Raw genomic sequence first — 27,850 nt, forward strand, 5'->3', positions numbered from 1 at the left:
CCCCAAAGCCCCCCGGTACATAGTTGTGTATTCTTCGTTGTGGGTTCCTCTAGCTGTGGCATGTGGGACGCTGCCTTAGCGTGGTCTGACGAGCAGTGCCATGTCCGCGCCCAGGATTCGAACCGACGAAACACTGGGCCGCCTGCAGCGGAGCGCGCGAACTTAACCACTCGGCCACGGGGCCAGCCCCAATCTTTGTTTTAATGTAGAAGAAATTTAAGAAGTTGAACAATTAGCTATACCTTAAAAATATTTAGGGGCCGGCCCTGTGGCTGAGTGGTTAAGTTCGTGCGCTCCGCTGCAGCAGCCCAGGGTTTCGCCGGTTTGGATCCTGGGCTGGACATGGCACCACTCATCGAGCCATGCTGCGGCTGCGTCCCACAACTAGAAGGACCCACAGCTAAAAATGCACGACTATGTACCGGGGTGCTTTGGGGAGAAAAAGGAAAAATAAAAATATTAAAAAAAATTTATAATCTCATTCTGTAAAAAATGATTCTCATTTATCTGTAGTCTCAGATTATGTCTGTATGTATATCATTGTGTTCAACATAAATAATTTTTAGCTTTTTGTTATATATTTTGCTACCTTACACTGTTTTAATTATTTTAAATGATGTGATGTTTAAATGTATTATGTTTCTGTAAATGTTCCACACTTAGATAATTTTATTGCTTTATCATTATAAATAGTGGGCCTATTGTTACGTATATAGTTTTATCCTTTTTGATTAAGCAGTTTGATTGAAATTGTAAGAATTGCTCTTGATTTTATTTTTATAACATTTAAAATTTCAGGTTTCACGTTATTTGTTAATATAAACAGATTGTCGAGCCTTCTGAGAAGTTTACAGAATTTAACTCAGTGATGTAGTTCAATTTTTGTAAGAACAAATGTAAGTTATAAGAAGACAAGTAAATAGAATCTTAAAAGTATTTATTAACATAATACATAGTCAGATGAAACATAGAACTTATGTATTCTTTCTCCATTCTGTTAACTGTTTTTTTTTTCCCTCCAATTTTGAGTTCTTGAAGGGGTAGGGCAAGGATGAAACTCTCATCTCTTATTCTAGAGCAGGATTTTTAACCTGGGTCCATGCATACCCTTCAGGGAGTCTAGAAACCTCCTGGAATGATAAGTACACCTTAGTGAGTATGTACACTTTTTGTTTGTTTTGAGGATTGGTATCTTTCATCAGTTTCTTGAAGGATTTATGTCCCAGTAAAAGATAAACGCCGCTGGTATGGAATGTAGGTTGAGAATAGTTTGGGCTTAATTTCTTATGATCCCATGGATATCTTACTCCTTGTTCATTTGACAGAGAAATCTCTAGTAGCACCATTGGCCATTAATTACATTCAGATTGGAATCTATTAAAGTTTAAGATGTGATTAGATTAAAAAGGTCGTTAATATTACAAAGGGAATGTGATAATATGGGAGAGATTATTGTTGGTTTTGCTGCCATCTTGAAACCTGAGCCTCTACTTGTCGGCATGTTTTATCAACTCAACAAACATATGTTGAATTGCATCCTGTGGACTTAGAAAATTTTAATGACCTGATTACTATTACCTTCAGCTAAATTGACTTTGTCACCTTCCCCTTCCTTTTATTTTTCCATCCCACTCCGCTTTTTAATATCTCTGCCTGTCTTTGCCCTTCCCCCTGTTTTTCTCTCTGAATTTCATTTCCAGTCCTCTGTTGCCTGCTTCTTTTTTCTCCTTATATTACTCTTAGGCTCATGGTATAATTTGAAGCTATAGTATATTAATTGATATTGTATTACTTACTCATTTTGCCTTTTTTTGAGGAAGATTGGCCCTGAGCTAACCTCTGCCCACCTTCCTCTATTTTATATGTGGGACGCCTGCCGCGGCATGGCTTGATGAGGAGTGCATAGGTGTATGCCTGGGATCTGAACCCGTGAACCCCGGGCTGCCAAAGCGGAGCACGTGAATTTAACCGCTGTGCTACTGGGCTGGCCCCTATTTTGCCTTTTTTTAAAATAAGCAAGGAATTGAACATTTTATGAGTTTCTCTTAAACTAACAAAAAGAATTTAAAATATTAAGGCAAATGAAACTCAACCTGTGATTTTGGCACAACTTTAATTTATACCTTCATCTTAATAACCTATTGTGCATAAAATGTTTTGAAGAATGTTTGATCACACAAGTAAAATTATGATTTTAACTATTTAGCAGTATTGAATTTAACAAAAAGTCTTAGTATTTATAGTTTTAATAGCAATATTTTATTGAGTTATTTGTTAATTTAACCCATTCTGATGTTAGATATGTTGTCTCTTTCAGTTTTTCATATTATATGTAATGTTGCTCTGAATATCTTTGTATGTACTTTTCCTTGCAGATTTCTTGGGCTAAAAATCAGGATTATTGGGTTAAAGGAATGCAAACGTTTTCTTGACTTTAAATTTGTCTTGGTCTTCTGGTTAGGCTCCCCTAGATGCAGAAAGAGTGCTCAAGTGAAGGGGAATTGAATGGTGAGAAGGGGATCTCATGAAAATCCAAAGATGGGAATCGTGATTTCTCCAGGCTTATGTGGGACATGTAAATTTTGATTACATTTTTATTTGTAAAAGTCCTAATTGTGGGACCTGGGAAAGGAACTAGAAAACCATCAGGACGTTTGAGGGCCAAGGCTGCGTGTGGCTGCAGCTTGCTGTCCAGCAAGCCCTCTCTGACTTTGAGTTGACCTTTTTCAGGGTCTATGGCTGCTGCTAAGTGCCTTAGCCTCTTTTCTTCCCCAAAGCAAAAATCCGAAGAGTTCTAACTCATTGTTTTGTCCTATTGTCTCTCCCAGCTCCCCAGAAGTTGAGCAGGCTATGTAGCCTGTGGATGGTAATGTTAAAACAAACAAAAACCAAAAGTAACACTTGGTCTCTCCTCTTTAAAAGCATTCCTGACTGACCAGTAAAATACAGTAAAATATGTCTCATTAATTAAAAACCTGGATAGTTCATGAATTATCAAGGAAGTACAAAGTTTCTTTTAGTGTTTGTTAACATCTTTTCCCCTTCAACTTATTAAAACCTTGTCTTAGTAAGTCCAGGGTTAGGTTAATACCATTTTAAAAATTGCTTATGGAAGTGCGAACTGTTAACAAGTGCTGTTTCAATCAGAAAGGTTAATAGTGGTGCACAATAAACAACTTTGTTCTCAGGTCCCATTTCTTGCTATTTTCAGACTTAGGTTATTGCTGGTATAACTTGAGTAAAGTATGTTCCATATTTTTAAATGACATATAAATGGAAAGACAAAGTTAAATTTAATAAGCTTAAGTTTATTATGTTACCAATATAAGATCCCTAAATTTGTCTATCTTGGCAATTAACACAGACAGCTGTGAATAGCTATATTTTGTTTTGGAAAATTCATGAGTCCTTAAAATGGTTCCGGTGAAGTCTTATATTCAGTAAGTCAGATTTATCTAACTTTAAAGCAGATGTTTTCTAAGTTCTAAAATAATTCTCAGAATAATGATTCCTCTGTTTAGGTGGAATTTGGTTTCTTTATCTAATCCCTACCTGTTTTAATTTAAGACTTCAATATTTTAAAAACTAAAAATTCTCAGATTTATTCGTAAAGTGCAAAAGTTGACTTAACTTTGATTAGCTTTATCTTAAGCATGTCCTGGAGTTTGATTTCATCTGTGTTACACACTTTGCCTTTTTCCACAACAAATTTGAGAGGAGTTATAAGAATACAAGCCACGTTTATGTGGCTTATGCATGTTTATAGGAATATTGATATTTCGAAGCTAAACATAAGAATCATTCTTATTGTGAAGTTTAATTTTAGCTGAGACTGCCCTTCAGATGAGGGCTACAGTGTCTGTGTTCAAGGCAGATCTGGGTAGTCAGGTCACACCTTTAATTTCTGTAGCTCTTGGGTTAATCTAAAAGTAAGGCTGATAACCTGTTGCTAAAGCAAAGCCTCTTGTAGTGTTTGGGAAGGAGGGTGATGGCCAACTTTGTTTTTGCAGTATTACTTGTTTGCAGTAAGGGATACCTTGAAAAAAATTAAGAGAAGCATCTAATTTGTAGTTTATTTTAATGCGAAATGATGCATCCTAACATTTTGATTTTGACTTTATTGTCATTTCATATCCTTAATGTGTCTACCAGATCATGAGGCTGTTAGTCGCTGGAATAGAGGTGCTAGAAGTTTGTGAGTCTAAATCTTTAAATGAGGGAATGAACTGCCTCTATTTTCTCTGCCATTAAGAGTGAGGTACTTTTAATGAATATCCAGTGTGTTGGTAATAGTTAATGCCTCTTTATTTCCACATAGAGTAGCATTCATCAACATTGTACGGTAGTAGGAAAAAAGCTATATACTAATAAAGTGTCAAAAGTGGATATTTGGGGAAAAAAGTAATGCATGTCTAAGTTTTTTTCCTCTTAGGATCTTTTCACATGATTTAAAAATAGAAGGCTGTGTTACACTGTTTCCAGTTAACCACATATTTTTTTGTAGTATATTTGAATTGTAGATGGCAAAGTAATCAGATATGTGATTTAAACAACTAACCTGCCTAGATTTATAGATCAGGTTAGATCTGGAATACCACTTGAAAGAGCAGAGGTTTTGTGTGTTTAATTTTTATAAGACTGACTCACTTTTTTTTTTCTTGCGCATTTATGTTTTATAGGATCACATTAACAAAAAGCACCATGGAGTTTTATGAGTCAACGTATTTTATTGTCCTTATTCCTTCAGTAGTTATTACAGTAATTTTCCTCTTCTTCTGGCTTTTCATGAAAGAAACATTATACGATGAAGTTCTTGCAAAACAGAAAAGAGAACAAAAGCTTATTCCTACCAAAACAGATAAAAAGAAGGCAGAAAAGAAAAAGAGTAAAAAGAAAGAAATCCAGAATGGGAACCTCCATGAATCCGATTCTGAGAGTGTACCCCGGGACTTCAAATTACCTGATGCCTTGGCTGTAGAAGATGAGCAAGTTGTACCTGTTCCGCTGAATGTGGTGGAAACTTCAAGTAGTGTTAGAGAAAGAAAAAAGAAGGAAAAGAAACACAAGCCTGTCCTAGAAGAGCCGGTCACCAAAGAAAGTGATGTATCAAAGATTCCAGGCAAAAAAGTCGAAGCTGTCCCAGTTACTAAACAGCCCACCCCGCCCTCTGACGCGGCTGCCTCGAGGAAGAAACCCGCGCAGAGGAAGCCTAAGAACGGAAGCGGTATTGTAGTCTATTCAGCTTTGTCGCGTGTTTGTTTGCTTTAAAAACTTTAGAGCTTGACATTCAGATAGGTGTGTACACACAATGTTAAGTACTGAGTCTGAAACTGAGATTTTATCCTTTTCACTGTGTGTTTGCATTCATTAACATTTCTTGCTGATAGAAATATAGTATTGAACACAAAACAGCGTTTAAAACTGAGCTTCATGTTACAAATATGGAAAAGACCTTTAATAGAAATGTATAAAATCGAACTATTTGACTAAAACCACTAAGCAGTTAGAAACTTTTACACTTACTTCAGCCAATACTTTCTAGTGAGTGTGGTAGAAATTAAAGATGAAAAGATAGATCAGATACAGTTTTTCACCTTGATTGATTCATTTTACAAGCAGTTACTGTACATGTGTTTTATTCTAGTCATTATATTAGATACTAAGACTACAGATATGAATAGTGTGTTTTCAAGGTAGTCACATACTAGCTGTAGACACAAACATAAAATAGATTATTATTATATAAAAATTTAGTGTAATGATCATTTAGTATAATGATCTAGGTATGTCTAAACCAGTATGGGAGTTCTAAGATGGGCCTCTTAGAGCGTGTAATGCCTGAAATTAATCTTAAAGGATGAATAAGTACTAGCTAGTTTTTGTGGGTGTCTGGGGAGGGATGGGTTAGGGTATTCCAAAGAGAGAGGTTAATAGGCGCAATGCAAAGGACGTGAGAAATGGCTTGGTGATGTGTGAAACTGCAAACGGTTTACTCTGTATAAAAGGACTCGTGTGTACCGTTAAGTTGTTTGTGTATCTTACCTTGTGGAGTGTTAAATTAGACATATTGGATTTTAAATATTTGCTTGCCAGCTATGAGCAAGCCATGGTACTAGAGAAATAAAAGTAAGCATGTTTCAGTAGGGGAGAAGGACGTCAGCCAGTAATATAATACGACTTACGTAAGAAATGTACAAGGTATAGAAAGAAGTACAGAGACCAAAACAGCTGCTACTCTGAGGCCTATGGGTGAAAAGCTTTACAGAGGAGGCAGTGCCTGAGCTGGGTCTTCCAGAACGAATCACTTCACCAGGCAAGTAGTGGGGTCTCATTCACATTAGCAGAATATCGTATGTGAAGGTGCAAAGGTATATGGGTGCACTGCATTGTTGGACAATGAAATGAGAGGTAGGAGTAGTAGGAAACGGAGCTGAGAAGACACAGAGGCTGGATTGTGATGGTTTTGTATACAGCACTAAGGAGCTGGGATTTCCCTATAGTTGAGCCGTTGTTGAAGATTTTCAGGCAGGTTAGCTTCCAAGGTCAGATTTATGTTTTAGAAAGCTGTCTTTGGCAGAACTTGGGAGGACGGGTTTCATGGTGTAGTATTTGATGTAGGCAGGCTAGTTAAGAGGTTATTATTTTCCAAAGTTAAGTTGGAGGCCTGAACTATGGTAGTGACGGAAGAAATAGAAAGTAGATTAGAGAGGTCTATTAAGTGAAAAATGACATGACTAACCTTCTGGGATAGGGTATGGCAGATAAAGGAGAAGGCAGGATCACAGCTGATTGGCCAAGTTCTGAGTTAGATCAGGGTTGGCAAATGGCAGCCTGTGAGCCAGATGTGGCCTGCTTTCTGTTTTCTCTGGCCCATGAGCCAAGAATGGTTTTTACATTTTATGGTTTGTAAAATTAAAAGAAGAATCGGATTTTGTTAAATGTGGAAGTTACATGAAATTCAGACCTCTGTGTCCATAAATAAAGTTTTTTGAGTGCAGCTATACTCATTTGTTAACATACATCTGTGGCTGGCTTTCGCACTGCAAGAGCAGATGAATAGTTATGACAGTCTGTTAAAGCCTAAAGTATTTACTGTTTGGCCCTTTACAGAAAAAGTGCGAACCCCTGGTTGGTGGGTCATTGGTAGCATTAAGAAAGGGACTACTGGAGAGAGTGTGGACGTGTATGTCAGGAATGCTTTCCGTCTGTGTTTCGAGTGCCTGTGGGGGCCATTTACATAGGAAGCAATTCAGGAGGCAGTGGGATATGTAAGTACACAGGCGTAAGGCTAGAATGTAGATTCAGAAGCCTTAAGCATGAATGGTAGTGGAAGTCGTGGGTGTAGACAGGATCATCCACGGAAAGCATTTAAATTGAAGACACAACTCTGAGGAACACAAGCGTATTAGGTGTGCAGTAGGAGCAGCTCACAAAGGAGGCTGCACTCCAAGGGTAAGAAAAGAGTTATCATGGGAGCTGATAGGAGAGAATTTTAAATTTTATTTATTTTATTGAGGCAAAATATACATAACAAACTTTACCATTTTAACCATTTCTGAGTGTATTAAGTACATTCATATTCTTGTGCAGTCATCACCACCAGCCATCTCAAGAACTTTTTCATCTTTCCCGACCGAAACTGTGTACCCATGGAACACTCTTAAACACCCATTCCTCCTTCCCCCCAGCCCCTGGCAACCAGCATTCCACTTTCTGTCACTATGAATTCCACTACTCTAGGTACCTCATATAAGTATTTGTCCTTTTGTGACTGGTTTATTTTACTTAACATAAAGGAGAGGAGAGAATTTTAAGGAGATAGAGACCAATAGTGTGAAACACTAACTAGAAGTCAAATAAAGATTAAAGGGTATTATTGGTAGAGTACGCATTTGGGACACTAGGGACCTGAGTAAATCCTTTCATGCATATAATGGAGGAGATAAAAATCAGATTGCAGTTAGTTGAGAAATGATTGATAGAAAAGGAACTACAGACTGTTCTTTTGTCAATATAAGAAGGAAATGGGTGTGGGAGGCTAGGAATTACAGTGGTGGGAAGGGTGTTTTTTAAGATGATAGAGATTTGATCATGCCTACAGGCTGAGTAAGGGCTAGGAGTGCCTGAGAAGTGGGATATAAGAGAAGGAATAAGGACTAGAAGTCTTGATGAAGTTACAGAGCAGGTATAGCAGAGTAAGAAACCTAGAATGATAAGTTATTAGTGAGAGAGTTTATATCAGAGTTTAAAATTTGGGTGGTAAAGCATTCTGGAATTATTCATTAATAATAATTGAATCTTTTCTGGTGTGTTCGTTGTTTGCTATGGTGATTTTTTATTTTTAATGAAGATGATCAGGATAAAAAGGTGGAACCTCTTATGGCACCTTCAAAAAAGCAAGAATCACTACCCCTCCATCAAGAGACTAAACAGGAAAGTGCATCTGGAAAGAAGAAAGTTTCGTCAAAGAAGCAAAAGACAGAAAACGGTAAACTGTGTAGCTGTGTATTCTATAAGTACTCATTGGAGAGAAGTACACTAGGACAAGGACTCGAGAGCCCGCGTGTGCTCTGTAATTCCCAGCCTGAGGTGCACTTGGCCAGCGGGAACGCTGACACCAGTCCAGGGTTCTCTTGGACCCTGTGGCTTTGTGGTGCTTTGACAGATGGGCAGGGTATGAGTTTGTCACAAGGAGGTTTATCGAAATTGAAAAAGGACAAAGCATTTATAAGTGTTCTTTACTGAGTTTTGGAAATAGTGTAAATAGCATACAATCTCTATAGAAGAAAAATATTTCTGAAATATTTGTACTTTTTAAGTATAAATTAAGTACAAATTAAGTACCAATCTTTTTATGCTTGAGGACATTATTATCCTTGTGTTCTATCATTATCCTGCATTCCCAGTTACTTCCTAAACATAATTGCCTGTATATTTGGAAGCATCCAATTAAAAGTGATGGAGCAATTTTTATATGTTCATAATTGTCCAGGGAAGACTTAGCTATGAAAACTATGTAGATTCAGCAGTGATTTTCAAGTAATCCTGGGTTGTGGTATCAACTAGTGCTGGAAAATAGTAAAATTGGAAAGGGAAAAGATGAAATTTTATTATTTGCAATAAAATTATGACATATCAAGCAATCAGGTATATAAAAATATTACCCAAAAATATTTGATAAGATTAAATGTTGTAAATTTTAATTAAAAGAACTATACTGAAAAGGTTTTTACAGAAGGTGGGATTATAGAGAGATTTCCAGGTGGGTGTAGAAGTTTGTATCTCTAACCAAGAGACATGAGACTTTAATGTTCAAACTCTTAGAGTTTTTCTCGTTAGAATTAGGAATAACATAAGGAGGCTTCCTTTTTTAAATTTTTTTTGTGAGGAAGACTGGCCCTGAACAAACATCTCTTGCCTGTCTTCCTCTTTTTGCTTGCTTGAGGATGATGGTCATTGAGCTAACGTCTGTGCCAATCTTCCTCTATTTTATGTGGGATGCCTCCAGGTGTGGCTTGACGAGCAATGCTAGGTCTGCACCTGGGATCCGAACCTGTGAACCTCGGGGCGCTGAAGCGGAATATGTGAACTTGACCACTACCCCACTGGGCTGGCCCCAAGGAGGCTTCCTTACTCCACTTTTAATGTTGTTCTGGAGGTTTTAACCAGTGTGGTAAGATGTGCCATGGAGATGAGAGGCATATCTATTAGAAATGAGAAGATATTTGCAAGGAACAATGACTGATTTTTGTACCTAGCAAGTGAAAAGAACTCAATTAAAAATTATCAATTGTTGGGGCCAGCCTGGTGGCCCAGTGGTTAAGTTCGCACGCTCTGCATTGGTAGCCTGGGGTTTGCCGGTTCAGATCCCAGGTGTGGGCCTATGCACCACTTTTCAAGCTATGCTGTGGGAGGCGTCCCACATATAAAATAGGGGAAGATGGGCAGGGATGTTAGCTCAGGGCCAGTCTTTCTCAGCAAAAAGAGGACGATTGGCAGTGGATGTTAGCTCAGGGCTAATTTTCCTCAAAGAAAAAAATAAATTATCAATTACAGTAAGAATTCAGCAGCATACTAACATAAATAAAAATTAATAGTTTTCCTTGAGCACTAATTAAATGTGAATGGATTCTTAGTTAAAACAGGAGAAAAATGAGAACTAACTAAAATATAAAGGATATATAATAAGAAATTTTCCACTACTGTTAGAAGATAGATGCTACACACTTTTAGATGACTTAAATGATTTAGTATAAAATAATACTGAACTGGTACTGCTTACTTAGAAGAGTGTTTTGATTTGTTAAATGATAAAACAGGAGTTTAAAGCCAAGTTGAGCTAGTATTAGAGATTTGAAAATAACTGCATTTGTCATTAAAGTATGCGTTGCATACATGTTATTTAATTACTCTGTTGTAAAAAAAACCCTAATTAAAATTTTGTTTAACTTAACTTGCAGTCTTGGTAGACGAACCCCTTCTTCAAGCAACTCCTTACATTCCTTTGATGGATAATGCTGCCTCAAATCCTGTGGTGGATAAGAGAGAGGTTATTGATCTGGTTAAACCTGACCAAGTAGAAGGAATCCAGAAAACAGGGGCTAAAAAATTGAAGACTGAAACAGACAAAGGTAATGTGCAGAATGCCTGTTATATGGAAGAAACACATTTTTGAGTTCTGATGTAGTCAAGTACATTTTCTCATAGAAACAATGAATTGCAAAAAACTAGGAGAATCCTTGTAGTGAAAGATTTGTTGGTAGTTTTCTAGTCCAACCTCCTCAGTTTTGTATAGCTGGACACTGGAATTTGACTTGCCCAGGTCTCACAGCTGTTTGATGTCCGCTGATCTTTTCCCTTCTACTGTTATCTCCTACGACATTCTATGTTAATTCATGACTGCCTTTTATTATTATTTTTTAATAGACTTTTATTTTTTTTAAGAGCACTTTTAGGTTTATGGGAAAATTAAGTGGAAAGTACAGCGAGTTCCTGTATACCCCCTGTCCCCACTATTTAAACTCATAATGTAGCTGAAGTGTTAAAAGCCCTGGGCCCCTGTGGGTCCCCTGGGCGACAGTTGCTTTTAAGAAGAGGAAGTTGGTGCTGACGTAAGGGCCCCAGGGCAGCTGAGGGGTGAGTCAGGAAGGGTTGATGCATGGATTTTTTAGATGTCAGAAGCACTGGTAGGTATTTAATCTTTGTAAAATCAGCTTTCCTTCTGTAATTATCTTTGAGCTTATTTTCTCATCTGTAAAATTTGCTTTATATGTCACGAGTATTAAGGTTAAATGAGAATGTTTATGAACATCTCTAGGATAGATACTAGCATATACTGGACATTTGAGTGATTTTTTTTTTTTTAATGAGGGCATACTGGCACTTTAGTATTCTGCAGCTGGAGCAAATTTCGGTTAATGTAATTATTCCTTATTAAAGGTGATAAACACTGTTTTCTCTCTTGACTGGTGCATTTATTATTGTTTGACTTGAAAAGTAAATCTATTTTTTCTTGGTTATTGACTTTCTGGGTCAAAAATTCTTGATGCTTACCTTTGCTGAAGTTATTACTTGTGTCTTTTAAATGCCAACTTTTTTTTCTTTTTAAAGAAAATGCTGAAGTGAAATTTAAAGATTTTCTTCTGTCCTTGAAGACTATGATGTTTTCTGAAAATGAGGCCCTTTGTGTTGTAGACCTGCTAAAGGAGAAGTCTGGTGTGATACAGGATGCTTTAAAGAAGGTGAGCATCTTTTGATTATGGGCATGTTTGGGAGCAGGGATTAGAAGTTCACCAAGCCAGACTTCTGCTAGAGCCAGAAATTATCATCTCCTCCCATTCTTCACACCGCAAAGCACACAGCCACATTAAAAGTTCTGGAATGCCTTCAGAAGTTATTTCATATATCCATACTAATCAGTATACTTATTTAGTTTAGTCAGGTGTCTGAGTCATCTGAGGTTTTGACAAAAGTGAATTACGTATAAGTAAGATGATTTATATGATGTTAAAGTCATTTGGCACTTGGCTAAGTTGTCCCTTGCTGTGCTCTGCTTGCAAGTGTCGAAGGCAAGGTCAGGTCACTTCTGGATAGCATATATGGAATGTTTTTGGCCCTGGAGATAGCACCATTTGAAGAATCTGGGAATGTTTGTTGTTGTTGAGTGTGTGTGTGCATGCATGTGTGTAATATTACCCTTCTAAAAGAAATAATTTGGGTGGTAGAATCACTGCTATGACTGACTAAAATTTGTAAAAAACAAAAACAATCCATAGAGTTAATATTTAATTTCTCTTGAGTCATGTTCACTATATTGTCGTGTGTACTGTGTCATACTGGGAAAGGCGACAAGTTTTCAAATGTTACTTGTGTAAGATAAGATGATGTGGTGTCTAGTATTCGATATTAGATGGTGGACTTAACTCTTCTGATTCCAAACACTCACACACACCCACCCATGTAACCACCTAACTGCTTATCTGCTTCAAAGCCTCCAGTGGCTTCTGTTTTTCTTAAAGACCACCCTACTCCAAGCCATCACCTCCCACCTCGTTACCTTTGGTAGTCTCCTCGTCATTGTTTCCACTTTGCTTCTTAGCCCTCTAATTTATTTTTTCCATACAAGTGTAAGGTGACCTTTAAAGAGATAAATCAGGTTATATTACTCACTGCTTTAAGAACCCTTTGGTGTGTTTCTCATTGCATTTAGAACATAATTAAATTTCTTATGTCATAGCATTTATCTTAGCATTATAAGTCTGTTCATACTTCCAGGTATCTATTGACAACCTCGCTTACACATCTGTGGCATTGTACAATGTAGTATGCTTATGGGACAGTCTCCATGTGGTGCCACTAATGGCCCAGAGTAAACAGGGTGTTTGAGGATAATCAGAGTGAGTGTGATAACTCTGTGTGACTTTGGATACAAAGATTGTTCTGTTACAAGGAAGTTTAGTGAAATTTTTGCTTGAAGAATTTATCCTTTGACTTACTTCATTTTAATTGGGTAAGTATATTATAAACGGATTTTAGTTATTTGTGGGGATTGGGAAAAACTCCTAGCAGGGAAAAGCCTCCAGCTGAAGTTACTGTGTGACTACCTAACTGTTTGAAATTACTGCTTGTTAAAATTAAAAATAATTGCTTTAAGTATTTCTCTTGTGACTAAGGAAGGTGGTGGCGGCTTATGGGAGCGACAGTAGTCATTTTATGGTTCAAGACAGCTCGGACCTGCAGAGACTGGCCGGTAAATCAGGCTCCCCCCATAGCTATTTCTGGCAGGCCAAGGAGGAAGTTGGGGATTGTTAAAGATAGTGGTTTGAAATTGAGTAAGTATTTTGAAACTTACATTTTCCCCTCTTCCTTGGAACCTTTTGGCTTCTGATTAAATCTCCTTGGGGCTGGCCTGGTGGCATGGTGGTTAAGTTTGTGTGCTCTGCTGTGGCAGCCTGGGTTCGTGGATTCAGATTCTGGGCGTGGACCTACACACTGGTCATCAAGCCAGGCTCTGGTGGCATCCCACGTACAAAATAGAGGAAGACTGACACAGGTTATTAGCTCAGCGATAGTCTTCCTCAAGCAACAGAGAAAGATTGGCAACAGATGTTAGCTCAGGGGCAGTCTTCCTCACCAAAAACAAAACAACAAAACAAAAAAACTTCTTTTGGTTTTCTCAACAAGTGGCTCTGTTGTCACCTGCAGGGACTCAGTGCCCTTGTAGGTCCTCTGTATCTGGGAGAGACTAGGTAAGTTTAATTTCTCCCTTTTCCTGTTACAGAAACTGAGTCTTTGTCAGACCTTTTAATAGATTTCGAGGTCCCAGATGTGAATGATTCACCACACCAGAGAAAGGGGAAAAATAAATGCAGGAGCCACCAGCACAGGCACAGAATAGAGATAGAAGAGTAGAGGACTTGCTGACCAGTTAGCTGTGGTGGCCGAGCAAGAGTCTAGAAGGAAGGCTTGGTTTTGCTTTTGAGTAACTGGGCAGATTGTAGTCCCAGTGGTGTTTGTGAACATTTTGTAGAGGAAGAGAGAGTAGAGCATTGTGAAAAATCTGAGAAGGTTGTTTGAGGGATCCTTTGGATGATTTAAGTGGGTATCATCCTTTCACAGTTGAATATATATTTCTCTGGAGTTGAAAAAAGATTGTGATGAGAGTGACGTAGGAGAGTAATCCACTATCACTGATACGCACGGTGGACGTATGTTAGACCAGAGAGGATGTGGGGAGTGGTAACAGTTCAAGAATGAACCCTGAGGGGCCGGCCTGGTGGCACAGCGATTAAGTTCACATGCATCTTCTGCCTCGGCGGCCCGGGGTTTGCGGGTTCAGATCCCCAGTGCGGATGGACATGGCACCGCTTGGCACGCCATGCTGTGCTAGGCGTCCCACATATAAAGTGGAGGAAGATGGGCATGGATGTTAGCTCAGGGACAGTCTTCCTCAGCAAAAAAGAGTATTGGCAGCAGATGTTAGCTCAGGGCTAATCTTCCTCAAAAAAAAAAAACCCACCAAGAATGAACCCTGAGAAACACCAACATATAAAGGGCGAAGAAAGCCACCATAAAGCATACTGAAAGAGGAGCAGAAGGAGGTGAAACACCAGGAGACAGTGGAATCATAGAGGCTTCGGGAGGGTAGAGAGTTCAGGGGTGGGGAGAAAAGTCAATAGTGACATGCTTTAGAGAGATAAAGAGGGATCAGGGTTGAAAAACTGGATTTGATATCATTAGTGAAAGCAGTTTCCTTGGAATACTGGACTGTCAATAAGTGACAAATGAGTAGGAGAGGTGCCAGTGAGCGTCTACTTTGAGTAAGCTTCGATAGGAAGGGCAAAATGGAGTAAAAGCTGGAGGGGTTGCAGAGCTGGAGGGGAGATGCTGTGTTGTGTGTGTGCACACATCCCTTTGTGTTTAAGCTACAAGACACCGCTGTTTTTTAGAGGGCAGGTTAAGATCCTGGATTCTAGAGTCAGATTTCCTGAATTCAGATCTGGGCTCTGCCACTTTGAGCTTTGTGGCTTTAGGTAAGTTGTTTAACCTTAATGCCTCAGATTCCCCATCGCTAACAAGGAAATGATAATCAGGTTTTGAGAATTAAATGAGATAATACATAGTAGGTGTTTAGAGTTCCTAGCATATGGTAATTGCTCAAAAATATTAACTGTTAATCTGATTATTAGTAAGAAAATGTTTACGATTTAATTGTTTTGGTTGATTATTAGTTTCTTAGTGTTGTTCTATAAATGTACTTGCCTCCATTATGTGATTTTTCAACTTTTCATTATTAGCTATTTTAGTCCTATGCTATACAACAGGAGGAAGTCTGCCTACTTAAATCTTTTCCTACCTTCTCTCTTCCTTCCCTCTCAACTTTTGTTAATTGTAACATTTGTTTTTCATATTCTTATGATATTTAGTGTTTGTCTTGTGACTATAATTTTGTTTAGTCATAATTCTACAGTTTAATGGTGGGTTCAAAGCTTGATACCCGTTCTTTTGCTAGCTTCTGTATTCATCTCTTTGTTGGCTGAAGTTGTTTTTCTTGGTATTTTTTTGAGAAGGGCTCGTGGAAATCTTATTTCCCAAATACTGGCAAGTTAAAATGCTTCTTAGTTGTCTTTGTGCTTGAATGGTAATTTGGTAGGGTATTACTGTTCTCTACATTCATATTGCTGGATAGAGGTCCAAGACCAGCCTGAATTTTGCACGCTTTTTGTGTATTTTTGTCAAACTACACGCTCACAATAAAACCATCCTTTGGGCAGTCAACCAAGTGATTATTATTTATTGGACTGTCCCAGTGTGCACCCTTCTGTGTAGCCGTCAGAGAATGCAGCCTCTTTGAAGTTCAGCAGTGGTTTTACTGTAATATGGCTTGGGCATTGACTCCTCTATCCATATACTTTTGGATAAAGCATGTATTTTGAATCATGAGATTCAGTGTCCCTTAAAATAATTGAAACCATGGGTATCAGTTAAGCATATGTTGGATGCCTGTTGTCTTTATCTCTCATATTTTAGTTCTAAAAAAAATAAAGCTTTTGGTTTATTTCCACTTCTTTTTATTTGCTTCTCTCCACCCTGGACTCTGTGTCTCTACTGTATTTTCAGCAGCATATCTTTTTCTGCTTGCTGCTTCTAATTGGATTGTCTTTCTGAGATGGTCTTACTTTTACTTCTACTTCAGGTTTTGCCAGCTCATATCTCGTCTCATCCTGTGTGTCTTTTCTCTGAGCTCTTTTGTGTGAGCTCTGTTCTTTGCTCCTGTTTTTCTGGAAATGAGTGCTATATTAGATTTTTAAAAATCATAGTGATATTTTTTATCATGATTTTTGTCTGCTCTTCGACAGTCTTTTTCTGGTGATTTTTCTTCACTTACCGTTTGTTTTTTCTTATTATTTTCCTTCTTGCTTATATCTTACATAGACCCTGTTTTATTTTTTTTTGGTCAGTACTCCTCTTTGAGTGAGGGGTGTTCCTCTTGGATCATCTCTGTGCCTGGAGATTGATAATGAAGGGCCAGGGCTAACTGGTGTTCTCTGTGGGCTGTGTGCAAATAAGTTCTTTCAGCTTTTCTTTTTTCCCAGATAAAGACGTGTCTATAGAGAGTCTCACTGTAGAGAATCTCTCTTGACCCTGCCTCACTAGCTGCTCTCTTTGAGTAAAGTTTGTATGACTTCTTCTTAATTCCTCCTCGTCCTGCTTCTCGAGACCTCCTTCAGGAAAATTCTTACCTTCTATCTTTGCTTGTTCCTGATGTCAAGTGGAGAATTGTTGATTTTGCCTTTCCGGATATGCCTGTTAACATCAGAGGACACTGCGCCCGTGGACCGTCTGTGATCTTGGGTATATGCTGACAGGGCTGTCGCGCACCTGTGTTTGCTCTCCACTGCTGTTGGCAGTCTTTCCTCATATCATGCTTTCACATTACAGATGAGTGTTTCATTTTGGTGCAGTTCGCATTTTCACTTCATACTCCTCTTTTGGTCTTTTAGGAAGAGAAGGAGAGAATGCTGTCTTGACTCTGGAAGTCCTATGAGTCATTTAAGAATCTGTTTCTTGATTGATATGTGTCCTATCATATGCATCAGAATATATACTGATGACAGTGACTTTCCTTAATGCTATTTAACTGACTAGTATTTGGCAGTCATTCTACTTTATATGTAATAGCGGACTCTGCATTGGCCTTAGAACACTTGATATTAGAGACTTCATTTTCCTGATTTTCGTTAGCCCATGTACCTATTACTAATTCTGTATTGATTTCTTAATTGTAGTCAAGTAAAGGAGAATTGACTGCACTTGTACATCAGCTTCAAGAAAAAGACAAGTTGCTTGCTGCTGTGAAGGAAGACGCTGCTGCTATGAAGGATCGGTGTAAGCAGTTAACCCAGGTGAAGACAGTCTTGTGTTTAAGGGATATACTTTCTAAATCAGAGGCAATGAAGGACTTTAGAAATTGTCCGTAATTCCTGATTTATTTGTGTAATAAGTTTATACCCAGTAAAAGTCATTTTCTTTTAGAATTTTGGTGGTGGTGGTGGTGGGGTCTCACTCTTTCAGGTTATTATGGTCTGCTGTTGAATTATGAATTTAAAATACAGTACTAAAAGATACCTTAATTTCAGAATAACGGAAGCATTTGGGTTTTGGGAGAATGTTTCAATTGGATCTGACCTAGAATTATTCTCTATAGAAGCATGAAACTTGATGTGATCTTGTTTAAATCCAGTTTATAGGGTAAATGTGAAACTCTTACATGGATAATTTATTTATAAAGGTTTTTGTGATAAATATTTATAATTTTTAATCAATGAGTTCTTCAAACCCCAGAAAGTTTACTCTGAAAAGCAAAAAAAAGAAAAGACATTTTAAAAATCATGTAGAAATCATGTCAAATGATACAAACTTCCAGTTATAAAGTAAATAAGTCCTGGGGATGTAATGTACAGCATAGTGACTATAATTAATACTGTATTGTATATTTGAAAATTGCTAAGAGAGTAAATCTTAAAAGTTCTCATCACAAGAAAAAGAAATTTGTAACTGTGTGGTGATGGGTGTTAAGTAGACTTATTGTGGTGACCATTTTGCAGTGTATGCAAATATTGAATCACTATATTGTACACTTGGAACTAATATAAGGGGCTATGGCAATTATATCTCCAAAACAATAAATTATATAGGCTGAGAACATAATTGAAATTCTGTAGAAAATGTGGTCTCATTCCTCCTGAAGTGCTTGTTTCTCCTTTTAGGAATTAAATAGAGTAGAGTAAATGAGGTTTCTTTCTGCCTCATTCACATCATTCACGTAGCTACTTGATGACATTATGAGAATGGCATCATTCAAATATAAAATCAAATCATCTATGTGAATTTGAAGTAAATAAAGTCAGTGGGAAAATTTGGTCAGATTAAGATTAATCAAAATTGTTATTAAAATAAGCATGTTTCCTTAAGATTGGAAACTTTAGTATAGTTTTGTGTAGCCATACCTTAAAAATTTCTGACAGTATTTTAAAAATTTAAAAAGGTAACTGTTTACTTTGTGGTAATTTGCTGAACTGTACATTTAAGGTGGGTATGCTTTTTTCCTAAGTGTATTGTATGCATCAGTATAACAATTTTCAGATGTAAATGAACCAATTCTTTTTTTTTTTTTTAAGATTTTATTTTTCCTTCTTCTCCCTAAATCCCCTGGTACATAGTTGTATATTTTAGCTGTAGGTCCTTCTAGTTGTGGCATGTGGGATGTCGCCTCAGCATGGCTTAACGAGTGGTGCCATGTCCGCATCCAGGATCCGAACCAGCGAAACCCCTGGCCACTGTGGCAGAGCGCGAGAGCTTAACTACTCACCACGGGGCCGCCCCTGAACCAATTCTTATGGGCAACCATCAGTTAGATAAAAATCTTAAAGTTTGTCAAGCAGTTTTCTTAGAGCAGGGGGCATGGACTGATCATGCCTGCGGAAGACTTTGTAGTTCCTTGGCTTTCTTGTACTTCGATGATTGCTGTTTGTTCTAGGAGTTCATAATGCTTACAACAAAAAATGAACTCAGTCTTTTAAGATTTGACTTGGGAAGATAATAAAACTTCGCTATCTGATTTTTATTTCCCCTCATTCCAAACTTCCATTCTGCTGTGCACATATTTTATCCTTATCTCTTCCCCTGGAAGGAGATTTCTTTTTTTTTTGTCTTCTAGACTATTCTTCTTTAGGCCTTTTCCTGTACCCTAATAGAGAGCTAGTGCCTGCATATAATAGACAACTGTTTTGCTTTAAAAGTGTTCTTTCTTATAATCAAGTTAGAATGTAGAATTTATTCCAGGTTCAACTCTTTAACTTTTAGACCAGGAAGTGCATTTGCAGTACGAGTAAACAGAATAGCAAAGTGTTTATGAAGTTGTAAAGAGCGGGTAAGATGCAGAAGAAACAGTGTTTTTTCCCTAAAACTTTGATCTTACTTTTTAAGCAAATACTTATTTCAGAATTATGATTAGTTTACTGACGTTATTTTTGCTGGTGTTAAAAGTCTGTTCATATTATTATAGTCTTATGGTACTTTTTGAAAATAAGTTTTTCCTAATTTCTTTTCTGGCTTACTCTTCTAGGAAATGATGACAGAGAAAGAAAGGAGCAACGTGGTTATAGCAAGGATGAAAGATCGGATCGGATCATTAGAAAAGGAACATAATGTGTTTCAGAACAAAATGCATGTCAGTTATCAAGAGACTCAACAGATGCAGATGAAGGTATCTTTTCACTCATTAAAAACAAAGTGAAATGTTTGCATTCATTTAAGTTAGCAGGCTTTTAAGTGCCTAACATGTGCAAGGCCCTCTGCTGGGCCATGGTACAGTGACTAGTTAAATTGGCTCCCTGTCCTAAAGTAAGCAACTTGTCTAGGTGGGGAGGCTGGAAGCTGACCAGTAAATACTCCATTACCATAGACGTGAATGTTGGGTGCTTTGGAACCATGGAGATGGGAGGTGGAGAGGAGAAGGGTTGATAGGGAAGACTTGTTAGAAATGATAATGTGGACTGTGTTGAATCTTTTGAAACAATTAGGCTTTGTCAGGTGAATGAGAGAAGGAAGGGGCACTGAGTATGAGAGTTATTATTTGGTGTGATTCCTTAGTCCCATCTCTAGAAATGATGGTTCACTGGGTCTGTTTTGGGGCCCAGGATTGAGCTTTTTAATGAGTTCACTCATGTTTATGATCCAGGTTGTCTAGTGATAACACTTTGTAAGAAATACAGTAAGAGTTGTGATATTTGGCAGTCAGGGCTGGAATGAAGAAAAGAGCCGGAGAAGTAAACAGAGGCCCTGTCTTAAAGGGCCTTGTGTACCTGAAGACTGGGGAGCCAGTGAAGGAATTTGAGCAACCCAGCAGGGTGATTGTGTTAGTATTTACTCTGGCAGCCATTTGGAGAGTGGAACAAAGGATAGTTGGAAGGCTTTTGCAGGAATCCAAGTCAGAGAAGGAGGGCCTGAGATCAGATAGTGACAATGAGGGGATGAGTTGAGAGATTGTCTCTTGGTAATAGAGTGGAGGAGAAAGGAAGAGAGAACTGATAATGAAGGCTAACTCCTAAGGTTTTGGCCTAAGTGACCTTCTGTCTATTGTTTTTACTTTCACCTGTCTTCTTTGAACATTTTAGAAAGTTCAGTTCTTACTGTCCGTCTTTTACACGTATCATCCATTTTCATGATTCCAGCTAGGTCTGGACCAGTGATTTTGTTGTTATTTTCTTTCTTTCTTTCTTTTTTTTTGAGATAAACAGGCTATTGAAGAGCCTGGTTTGGGTCTGCTTGTCAAGAGGGCTTATAATATTCCCCCTAATTGAACTTTCTAGACCAGTGACGTTTTGAAATTATTTCTGTTGCTGGGTGATGCTTCAGTTTGGAAGCTCTTGTCATCACCTCAAATTTAACATACATCTAAAATCGAACTCTTGCTTTTGATCAGGTTGTTTTCATCTTCTAATATTTCGAGGCATTATTACCCTTACGCTTGACTCCTTTGACCTGTCTTTCTCTTGCCCAGTCTACAATTTGTTCTGAAATCTTAAAGATACTTTAATTCTAAATACTCTTGAGTTCAATTCTTAGACATCATCTTAGTTTGGTATTTCATAGTAGCATAATTATAGCACCTTCTTCATTTGTCTTTCATTTCCATTCTAACGTGTGATTAGTACCATATTTTTGAGTGTGAAATGTTACTTTCATCACCTTGCTAGTCTGCTGAAAAATTGTAAATTATTCTTCACCACTGTCAAAGTCTCAATGTTTTCCACAGAAATGCCTCTAATAGCAAAAAAGAAATGAATGAATCTATTTTCAGTTTCTTACCCTCGAGCTTCTGTGCTTTCATTTAGTCCAATCCTCCATCCTCCCAACCCCCAGCTGTTTGAAATGTTCTTTCCCATTAATCAGGTTATTGAAGAACTGATTCTACTAGCCTCAAGAGGTCTTTTCTTCTTGATTTCCTACTTACTATTAATTTGAAAATTAGTCAAGTCCTTGTAGCAACATCTTTTATTGAGGGTGAAAGGTGTTGGAGTGATTCATCATTTTTTTTATTTGATTGTTTATAGAGACAGGATATAGATTTCATACAGTAAGTGCTCTGAAAAATAGAAACATAATACTTTAATTTCTCTTAATTGAATAGGCTTACTAAGATTATTTCACATACTAAAGTAAGACATAGTCCTTATAGGAATATAAGATTCAGGGTTCTTTATCTTTTGATTCTGTAATTTTGAAAGAAAAAATTAGAGGCCAGAATATTTAGCAAGTACATTTTTGTATAACGAATTTGCCATGTATTTGGTTGTGGCTCAGTTTGTAACTTAATATATATGTATTGAACATATTTTCAGTTTTTAAATTTTTGATTTCTAAAATCTTTCATTAAAAATATTGCTAACGTAAAATTGACATATTCTAGGATCAAGACACGCTTAATTCTATGTAAGTCCCTTGGTTAGGAAAGAAGTTCTAAATCATCTTTTAGTTCTAAAACATCATCTCTCTATTTCTCTTGCATTTCGCATATGATGGCAGCTAGCATCTTGCATTCTTGAATGCTGTGGCAGCTTGTATTTACTTCGTGTTCATCACTATCAAAATGTAATTTATCCTTTAAATTGTTTTTTTGAAAAGGATAGTAGAAACTTCATTCTATTGATGCTTTTTACATTCTTATCATAATAAAGTTTCTTTTAAAAGTTAGCTTTGGCAGTCATTGTTTTCTAAATCTTATGTGTGTGTGTAAAATAATTTTAGTTCCAGCAAGTTCGTGAGCAGATGGAGGCAGAGATAGCTCACTTGAAGCAGGAAAATGGCATACTGAGAGATGCTGTCAGCAACACGACAAATCAACTGGAAAGCAAGTATGTTTCCAAATGGTTTATTTCTAATTGAATGGCAGAGTATTTTCATTAAATGGCAGAGTATTTTCATGAATCATCAATATGGTATTTGATAGTAATTGATTAGACTTGTTTTTTAAATTTTTTAAAATGAATAATTTTCAAAAACAGTTCTCTTGCTGTGTGCAGAACTTCTTCCGCTAAACTGTATGATGAATGCTAGTGCTACCACTGGAATAGTCTGTACGTTTATGAGACTGAATTTACAAATTTTAAGCCATTTATTCCCTTTTATAGTATTATTCTGAAGAGAATCTGGCATGTTAGTTGAAAAAGCATATTCTTGAGTCCTACCCCCTGAAGTGGGGGCTCTGAAGTGGGGCCCAGGAAGCTGCATATTAAGACACATTTCTTATGATGGTGATGTGGTTGGCTCTGGGCCGTGCTTTGAGAAACGGTGCCCCAGAGAAGACTAGTAGCATGATTACTAGAATAAATACTGACTGGTCGATTTGAATAAAATTTCAGATACCAATTTGGGAATGACAACGTTGATTCATGCCCATGAGTGTGGTCATCCATTTTTCTTGATTATTTTCAAGTGATTTTAGAATTTGTATAATTATCAGAATGATACAGAGATTATACTCAACCAAAGTTCATTATTAGTATGTAGTCTCTATAACAGCATTCCTTTTCAGTTGGCTGTAAGTGGAATTACTAACTCAGCAAAATTAATATAAAATGTTTTGTTTATCTCTTCTTTATATGTGTTTGTGATAATGGAAGGTTTCTAACCCAGTTGCTGTTTTCAGGCAGTCTGCTGAATTAAATAAACTGCGCCAGGATTATGCCAGGTTGGTGAATGAGCTGACTGAGAAAACAGGAAAGCTACAGCAGGAGGAAGTCCAGAAAAAGAATGCTGAGCAAGCAGTTACTCAATTAAAGGTGACGTATTCCAACCTTTATCATTTCATAAATAATGTAGATATTCAATGACCTAAATGGGGATATAAGTTTGAGAAATGTAGTTTGAGGCTTAATGGGACCTGTGGCCTAAGTGCTCTGCCTGTATAGAAGTTTGCGCACTAATGAAAGAATCGAATATTGGCTTGAGTTTGAAGTTAAAGACTGTTTGAAGATATGAAAAATGAAATTAGCTGATTGGCATGTATAAACAGAATTTCAGCTTATATATGGAGATTCCCGTCTAGATGTGTAAGGCAAAAATCATGTAGTTAAAATTACCTTCAGCATCGCTTACCATCCGTGACTTGGATTTCTCAGTAAGTTCGGTAGAGCCTATTTTTATTCCAGTATAGGAATAGATGATTTTCCTTGGCTTGAGCACGAGACCAAGGGATGGTCCAGTTGCTTTCACTTGAACCATGGTGTACACAAATCACACATTGTTTCTTTAGGCACCAAATTGGTACTGGGTACCATGAGATGCTCATACTGAGACGAGATGCATGAGGTTGCTCAGGCTAATTGAGAGAGGATAGATTCATTTCTCTTATACTTTATAGCAGATGCACATTGGGTAGAATGTTGAGTAGAATTGTCTGTTCCTCCTTTTACTGGGGAGAGGATTTGTTGAACGTGTAGTTCAGTTGGTATAAGTTAAATGTATTAGATTCCTGCCTAGGTCATTGATAACAACCATACCTTGATTCCAGTTTCAGAACAGTAGGGGTTAAAAGGGCTTTAAGAGTAATTGAATCTGGAAAATAGTATGATTTTTGTTTTCTTGAAGTTTTCATGGATCCCCATGGGAGATTGATATAATTGTCCTTTCTTTTATGTACTGTTTGTCTTGCTGGTGCGTTTCTGGCTGGCATTTATAAATATAGAATTTTGTTCTTGGGGCCAGCCCGGAGGTGCAGCGGTTAAGTGTGCACTTTCTGCTTTGGCGGCTCGGGGTTCACAGGTTCGGACATGGCACTGCTTGGCACGCCATGCTGTGGTAGGCGTCCCACATATAAAGTGGAGGAAGATGGGCATGGATGTTAGCTCAGGGCCAGTCTTCCTCAGCGAAAAGTGGAGGATTGGCAGCAGTTAGTTCAGGGCTAATCTTCCTCCAAAAAAAAAAAAGAATTTGTTCTCTATGGGTATGGATAAGTAGATAAATGACAGTGAAGATTATAGTCATAATTGAAGTGGTGTGCTGTACCTCAAAGTATGAATTTTAGGTACTTACTGAGATTTAGCAATAAAGATACCACCCTGTCTTTTGAAAACCAATCAGCTGAAGGCAGATTAATGGAAAATAGATCATAGCTAAGTGGATTAGATATATACATAGTAGTAGCTACATTGATCCACCAGCACAAATATTGAGTTTCTGAAATAATTTGGTAAATCCTGTATATTGGAGGGTAGAATGGCTGTCGCTGATAGTATCTGCATATTCTCAGGCCGGTCGTATCTACCTGTCTTATTAAAGCATAGGAAAGTAGTTGTTGGAATAAGCTGTTTTATGGCACAACAGTAAAGGTGGAGGATGCTGCTATTTTCCTTTTTTTTACTTGAAATCTTGTGTTTTTGCTGACGTATTCTTTCTCCAGGTTCAACTACAAGAAGCTGAGAGAAGGTGGGAAGAAGTTCAGAGCTATATCAGGAAGAGAACAGCGGAGCATGAGGCAGCACAGCAAGGTAAGAGGAGGGAGGTATTCACGTAAACTTAGCATTTAATTCTGGGTAAGATTTCCCCCCCTCCATATGTGAAGAAAGCATAATTTGGCATTTTGGTTACAGCTCAATAAAAATAGCTTTTACACTTTCAGAGTATCTTTATTTCTTTAACCTTTTTTAGGGTTTTAAAAATAAGCTTTCTCCTAGTTTTGTCTGAAGCCTTAAGTTGTGGATGAAATTATTGTCCGTGATAGGCTAATGGGAACCAGGTTATGTGTGTTTTCTTTCTGCAGTTATTCCCTTTGGTTCCTTGAGCAACTCTTCATTTTATTTTTTGTTTCTAAGGAAAGACTCCTTTCCTATATTGTGAAGAGAAAAACAGCAAGAGCATTACCATTCCAAGTCATTTGCTTAACACTGTTACTTAGTACTAGCTTGCACTGCTTACTCTTAGTGTGATGAATCCATCTGGGAGATTTGTGTGTATTATTAACGTCTCCGCTACTCTCTTTCTCCTTGGGAAGAGGCGGTGAGCGAGCAAAATGGAGTTCCCCATGCTAAGAAGGAGCATACAGTGTTGGCTCTTTAGACCTTTGGTTTCCTCTGATTTCTTTTCCCCCCTCTAGGTATTTCCCTTTGCTTCAATATCTAAATGAACCCAAGATATTTGAAAACCTTTTGCTTTATATATAAAGTTAAGGTACATTAGCTTATTTTTAAAGTTAATATTTTGTCTTTCATCCACAAAGCACACGTGAATTTTGCCAAAAGAATTGTCACTAAAAACTATATATAATTATCTATAAAGTGTATAACTATAAAAAGTAAAAGCTCACTCTGACCAGAACACTTTTGCTTTTAGTGTTTTCATAATATTTCTAAATAAGCGTATTTTTTATACTTAGACTGCTGTCTCCTGATGGGCCTCTTGTTATCTCTCTCTTACAGGAAATGAGGGCTTAACACTGCCACACCATTCCTCCCACTGTCCCCTCCTTCTCCCGACATGGTTATGCATGCTCTTTGACTGTATCAGTGTTTGTTGTTTACATCGTCATGACTGGGTAGCTCACTGCTGAGCTAAGATAGATATTAAAACTACAATTCTTTTCTTGAAAAATCTTCTTTAATTTCCTGGATCTAATTATTGCTTTATGTTTTCAACTTGCTTAATCTTTAGTTTATTGTTTAAAATTTCACCAATGTTTAAACTCCCCTTAACCTTCCTTCCTTCCCCTAGCCTCTCGACATGGTAGATGCTGGAGAGTCTGTCCATTTTTCCGGGGATGGCCCTCTGAAGTCTGCAGTCTCCCTGCTCCAGTACTTGTTTCTTTCTAGTTTGGCTCCATAGCTGTCTTCCTGAGATTTTCTTTAGTCTCTTTACCCTGTTTGCTGAATCCTGTGTCACTGCCATCTTTCTTGCTTTCCTCCTTCATTTATAGCATATCTTTTAATAGCTTCATAAGAGTATGCTTTGAAGTACATTTGTTGAGCCTTTGTGTATCTGAAAATGTTTTTATTCTTTCTACCTTCATGCTTGATTGATAGTTTGACTAGATGTAGAGTTCTAGGTTGGAAATAATTTTTCCAACAGAATTTTAAAGGCATTAATTCAGTGTTTTAACTTTTATTGTTACTGCTAAAAAATATTATACTCTTCTTTGTTCTAATCGTGGATATTACCATTGTATGTTTAATTTTCAGGAGTTCTTTTTTGAGTTGTGTTCCATTCTGTTATTAGTGTCTTGTTACAGAAGGAACATCTTGCTTTTCTTAAAATGATACACATACATGCATATTTTCTCTTTTTCTCTCTATTTGCCTTTCTATGCTTGGTGATGGTGGTCTTCCCCTTTCCCTGTTTTGGACTTGTTTATGTTATGGGGCCAGGAGGCAGCTCTCATGATACCTGGTATTTCCATTTCTTGAGCCTTTCGAGGTTTCTGGAACAATTTCCCCGTGCTCGACTCTGCCAAGTTAGTGATCATCTCTCCGTTCATTTTATCTTAATTTCTCGTGATTTGGAGTTACATTTGTTTTCTGATTTTATCAAAGATGGTTTATGTTTGTTCTCATTTTCTGTTGTTTTTGGGTCATTGCTAAGAACAGAAAAGTTTTACTTTCTCTTACACCAGGACATTTTCAGCTTTCGGCATCTTTCTGTTTTCTAGGTAGGAGTGTACAGGGAATTTATAAGAAATTCACTAAATAACTTACTAAAAGTATCTTTGAGGAAATAAAGAACGCTTTCAAGAAATGCTACAACAGTTTTAAATATCCATGTACCATTCATGTAACACGTTTGAGTATGTACTGTGTGCCAAGTCTTGGGCACAGCTCTGGATATAGAGCAAAGGCAATCTCTGATCTCAGAAAGCACACTTTCTGGGAGAGGAGACAGATGAGTACAGTGTGTCTGCTGCTGTGCTAAAGGTAAGCATGAGCTGCTCAGGGGGGCCACATGCAGGACAGGAAGCAGAGGAGAGGGTCAAGGAGGGTTTTCTGGAGGAGGTAATGCCTCCACTAGAGGTGAGTAGCAGTAACTAGGCAAAGGGAGCATTCTTGTTAAAGTGCATTGTTTTATTACAGATCTGCAGAGTAAATTTGTGGCCAAAGAAAATGAAGTACAGAGTCTGCATAGTAAGCTTACAGATACCTTGGTATCAAAACAACAGTTGGAGCAAAGACTAATGCAGTTAATGGAATCGGAGCAAAAAAGGGTGAACAAAGAAGAGGCCCTGCAAATGCAAGTTCAGGTATCTAATTTTCCTTCTTTTTAAAAAATCAAGACGGGCAGTGGTTGGATGTGTCTGTAGAAG

The 27,850-nt window shown here is 37.6% G+C and overlaps 1 protein-coding gene across 5 annotated transcripts in view; it reads left to right on the forward strand.

The window, feature by feature from the left end:
• Positions 1 to 27,850, forward strand: part of KTN1 (kinectin 1) — a 101,346-nt gene that overhangs the window by 27,843 nt on the left and 45,653 nt on the right. For all 5 annotated transcript variants that reach the window (XM_046647104.1, XM_046647103.1, XM_046647105.1 and 2 more), the window contains 10 exons: positions 4,680 to 5,224; positions 8,351 to 8,488; positions 10,461 to 10,631; positions 11,611 to 11,741; positions 17,289 to 17,405; positions 19,628 to 19,768; positions 22,312 to 22,418; positions 23,213 to 23,345; positions 24,965 to 25,052; positions 27,621 to 27,787. In XM_046647104.1, coding sequence (XP_046503060.1) covers positions 4,702 to 5,224; positions 8,351 to 8,488; positions 10,461 to 10,631; positions 11,611 to 11,741; positions 17,289 to 17,405; positions 19,628 to 19,768; positions 22,312 to 22,418; positions 23,213 to 23,345; positions 24,965 to 25,052; positions 27,621 to 27,787 — 1,716 coding nt within the window. In that variant the 5' untranslated portion in view covers positions 4,680 to 4,701. The remainder of the gene's footprint in view (positions 1 to 4,679; positions 5,225 to 8,350; positions 8,489 to 10,460; positions 10,632 to 11,610; positions 11,742 to 17,288; positions 17,406 to 19,627; positions 19,769 to 22,311; positions 22,419 to 23,212; positions 23,346 to 24,964; positions 25,053 to 27,620; positions 27,788 to 27,850) is intronic.

This window comes from Equus quagga, chromosome 20 (genome assembly GCF_021613505.1).
Source record: "Equus quagga isolate Etosha38 chromosome 20, UCLA_HA_Equagga_1.0, whole genome shotgun sequence".
Taxonomy (NCBI): Eukaryota; Metazoa; Chordata; class Mammalia; order Perissodactyla; family Equidae; genus Equus; species Equus quagga.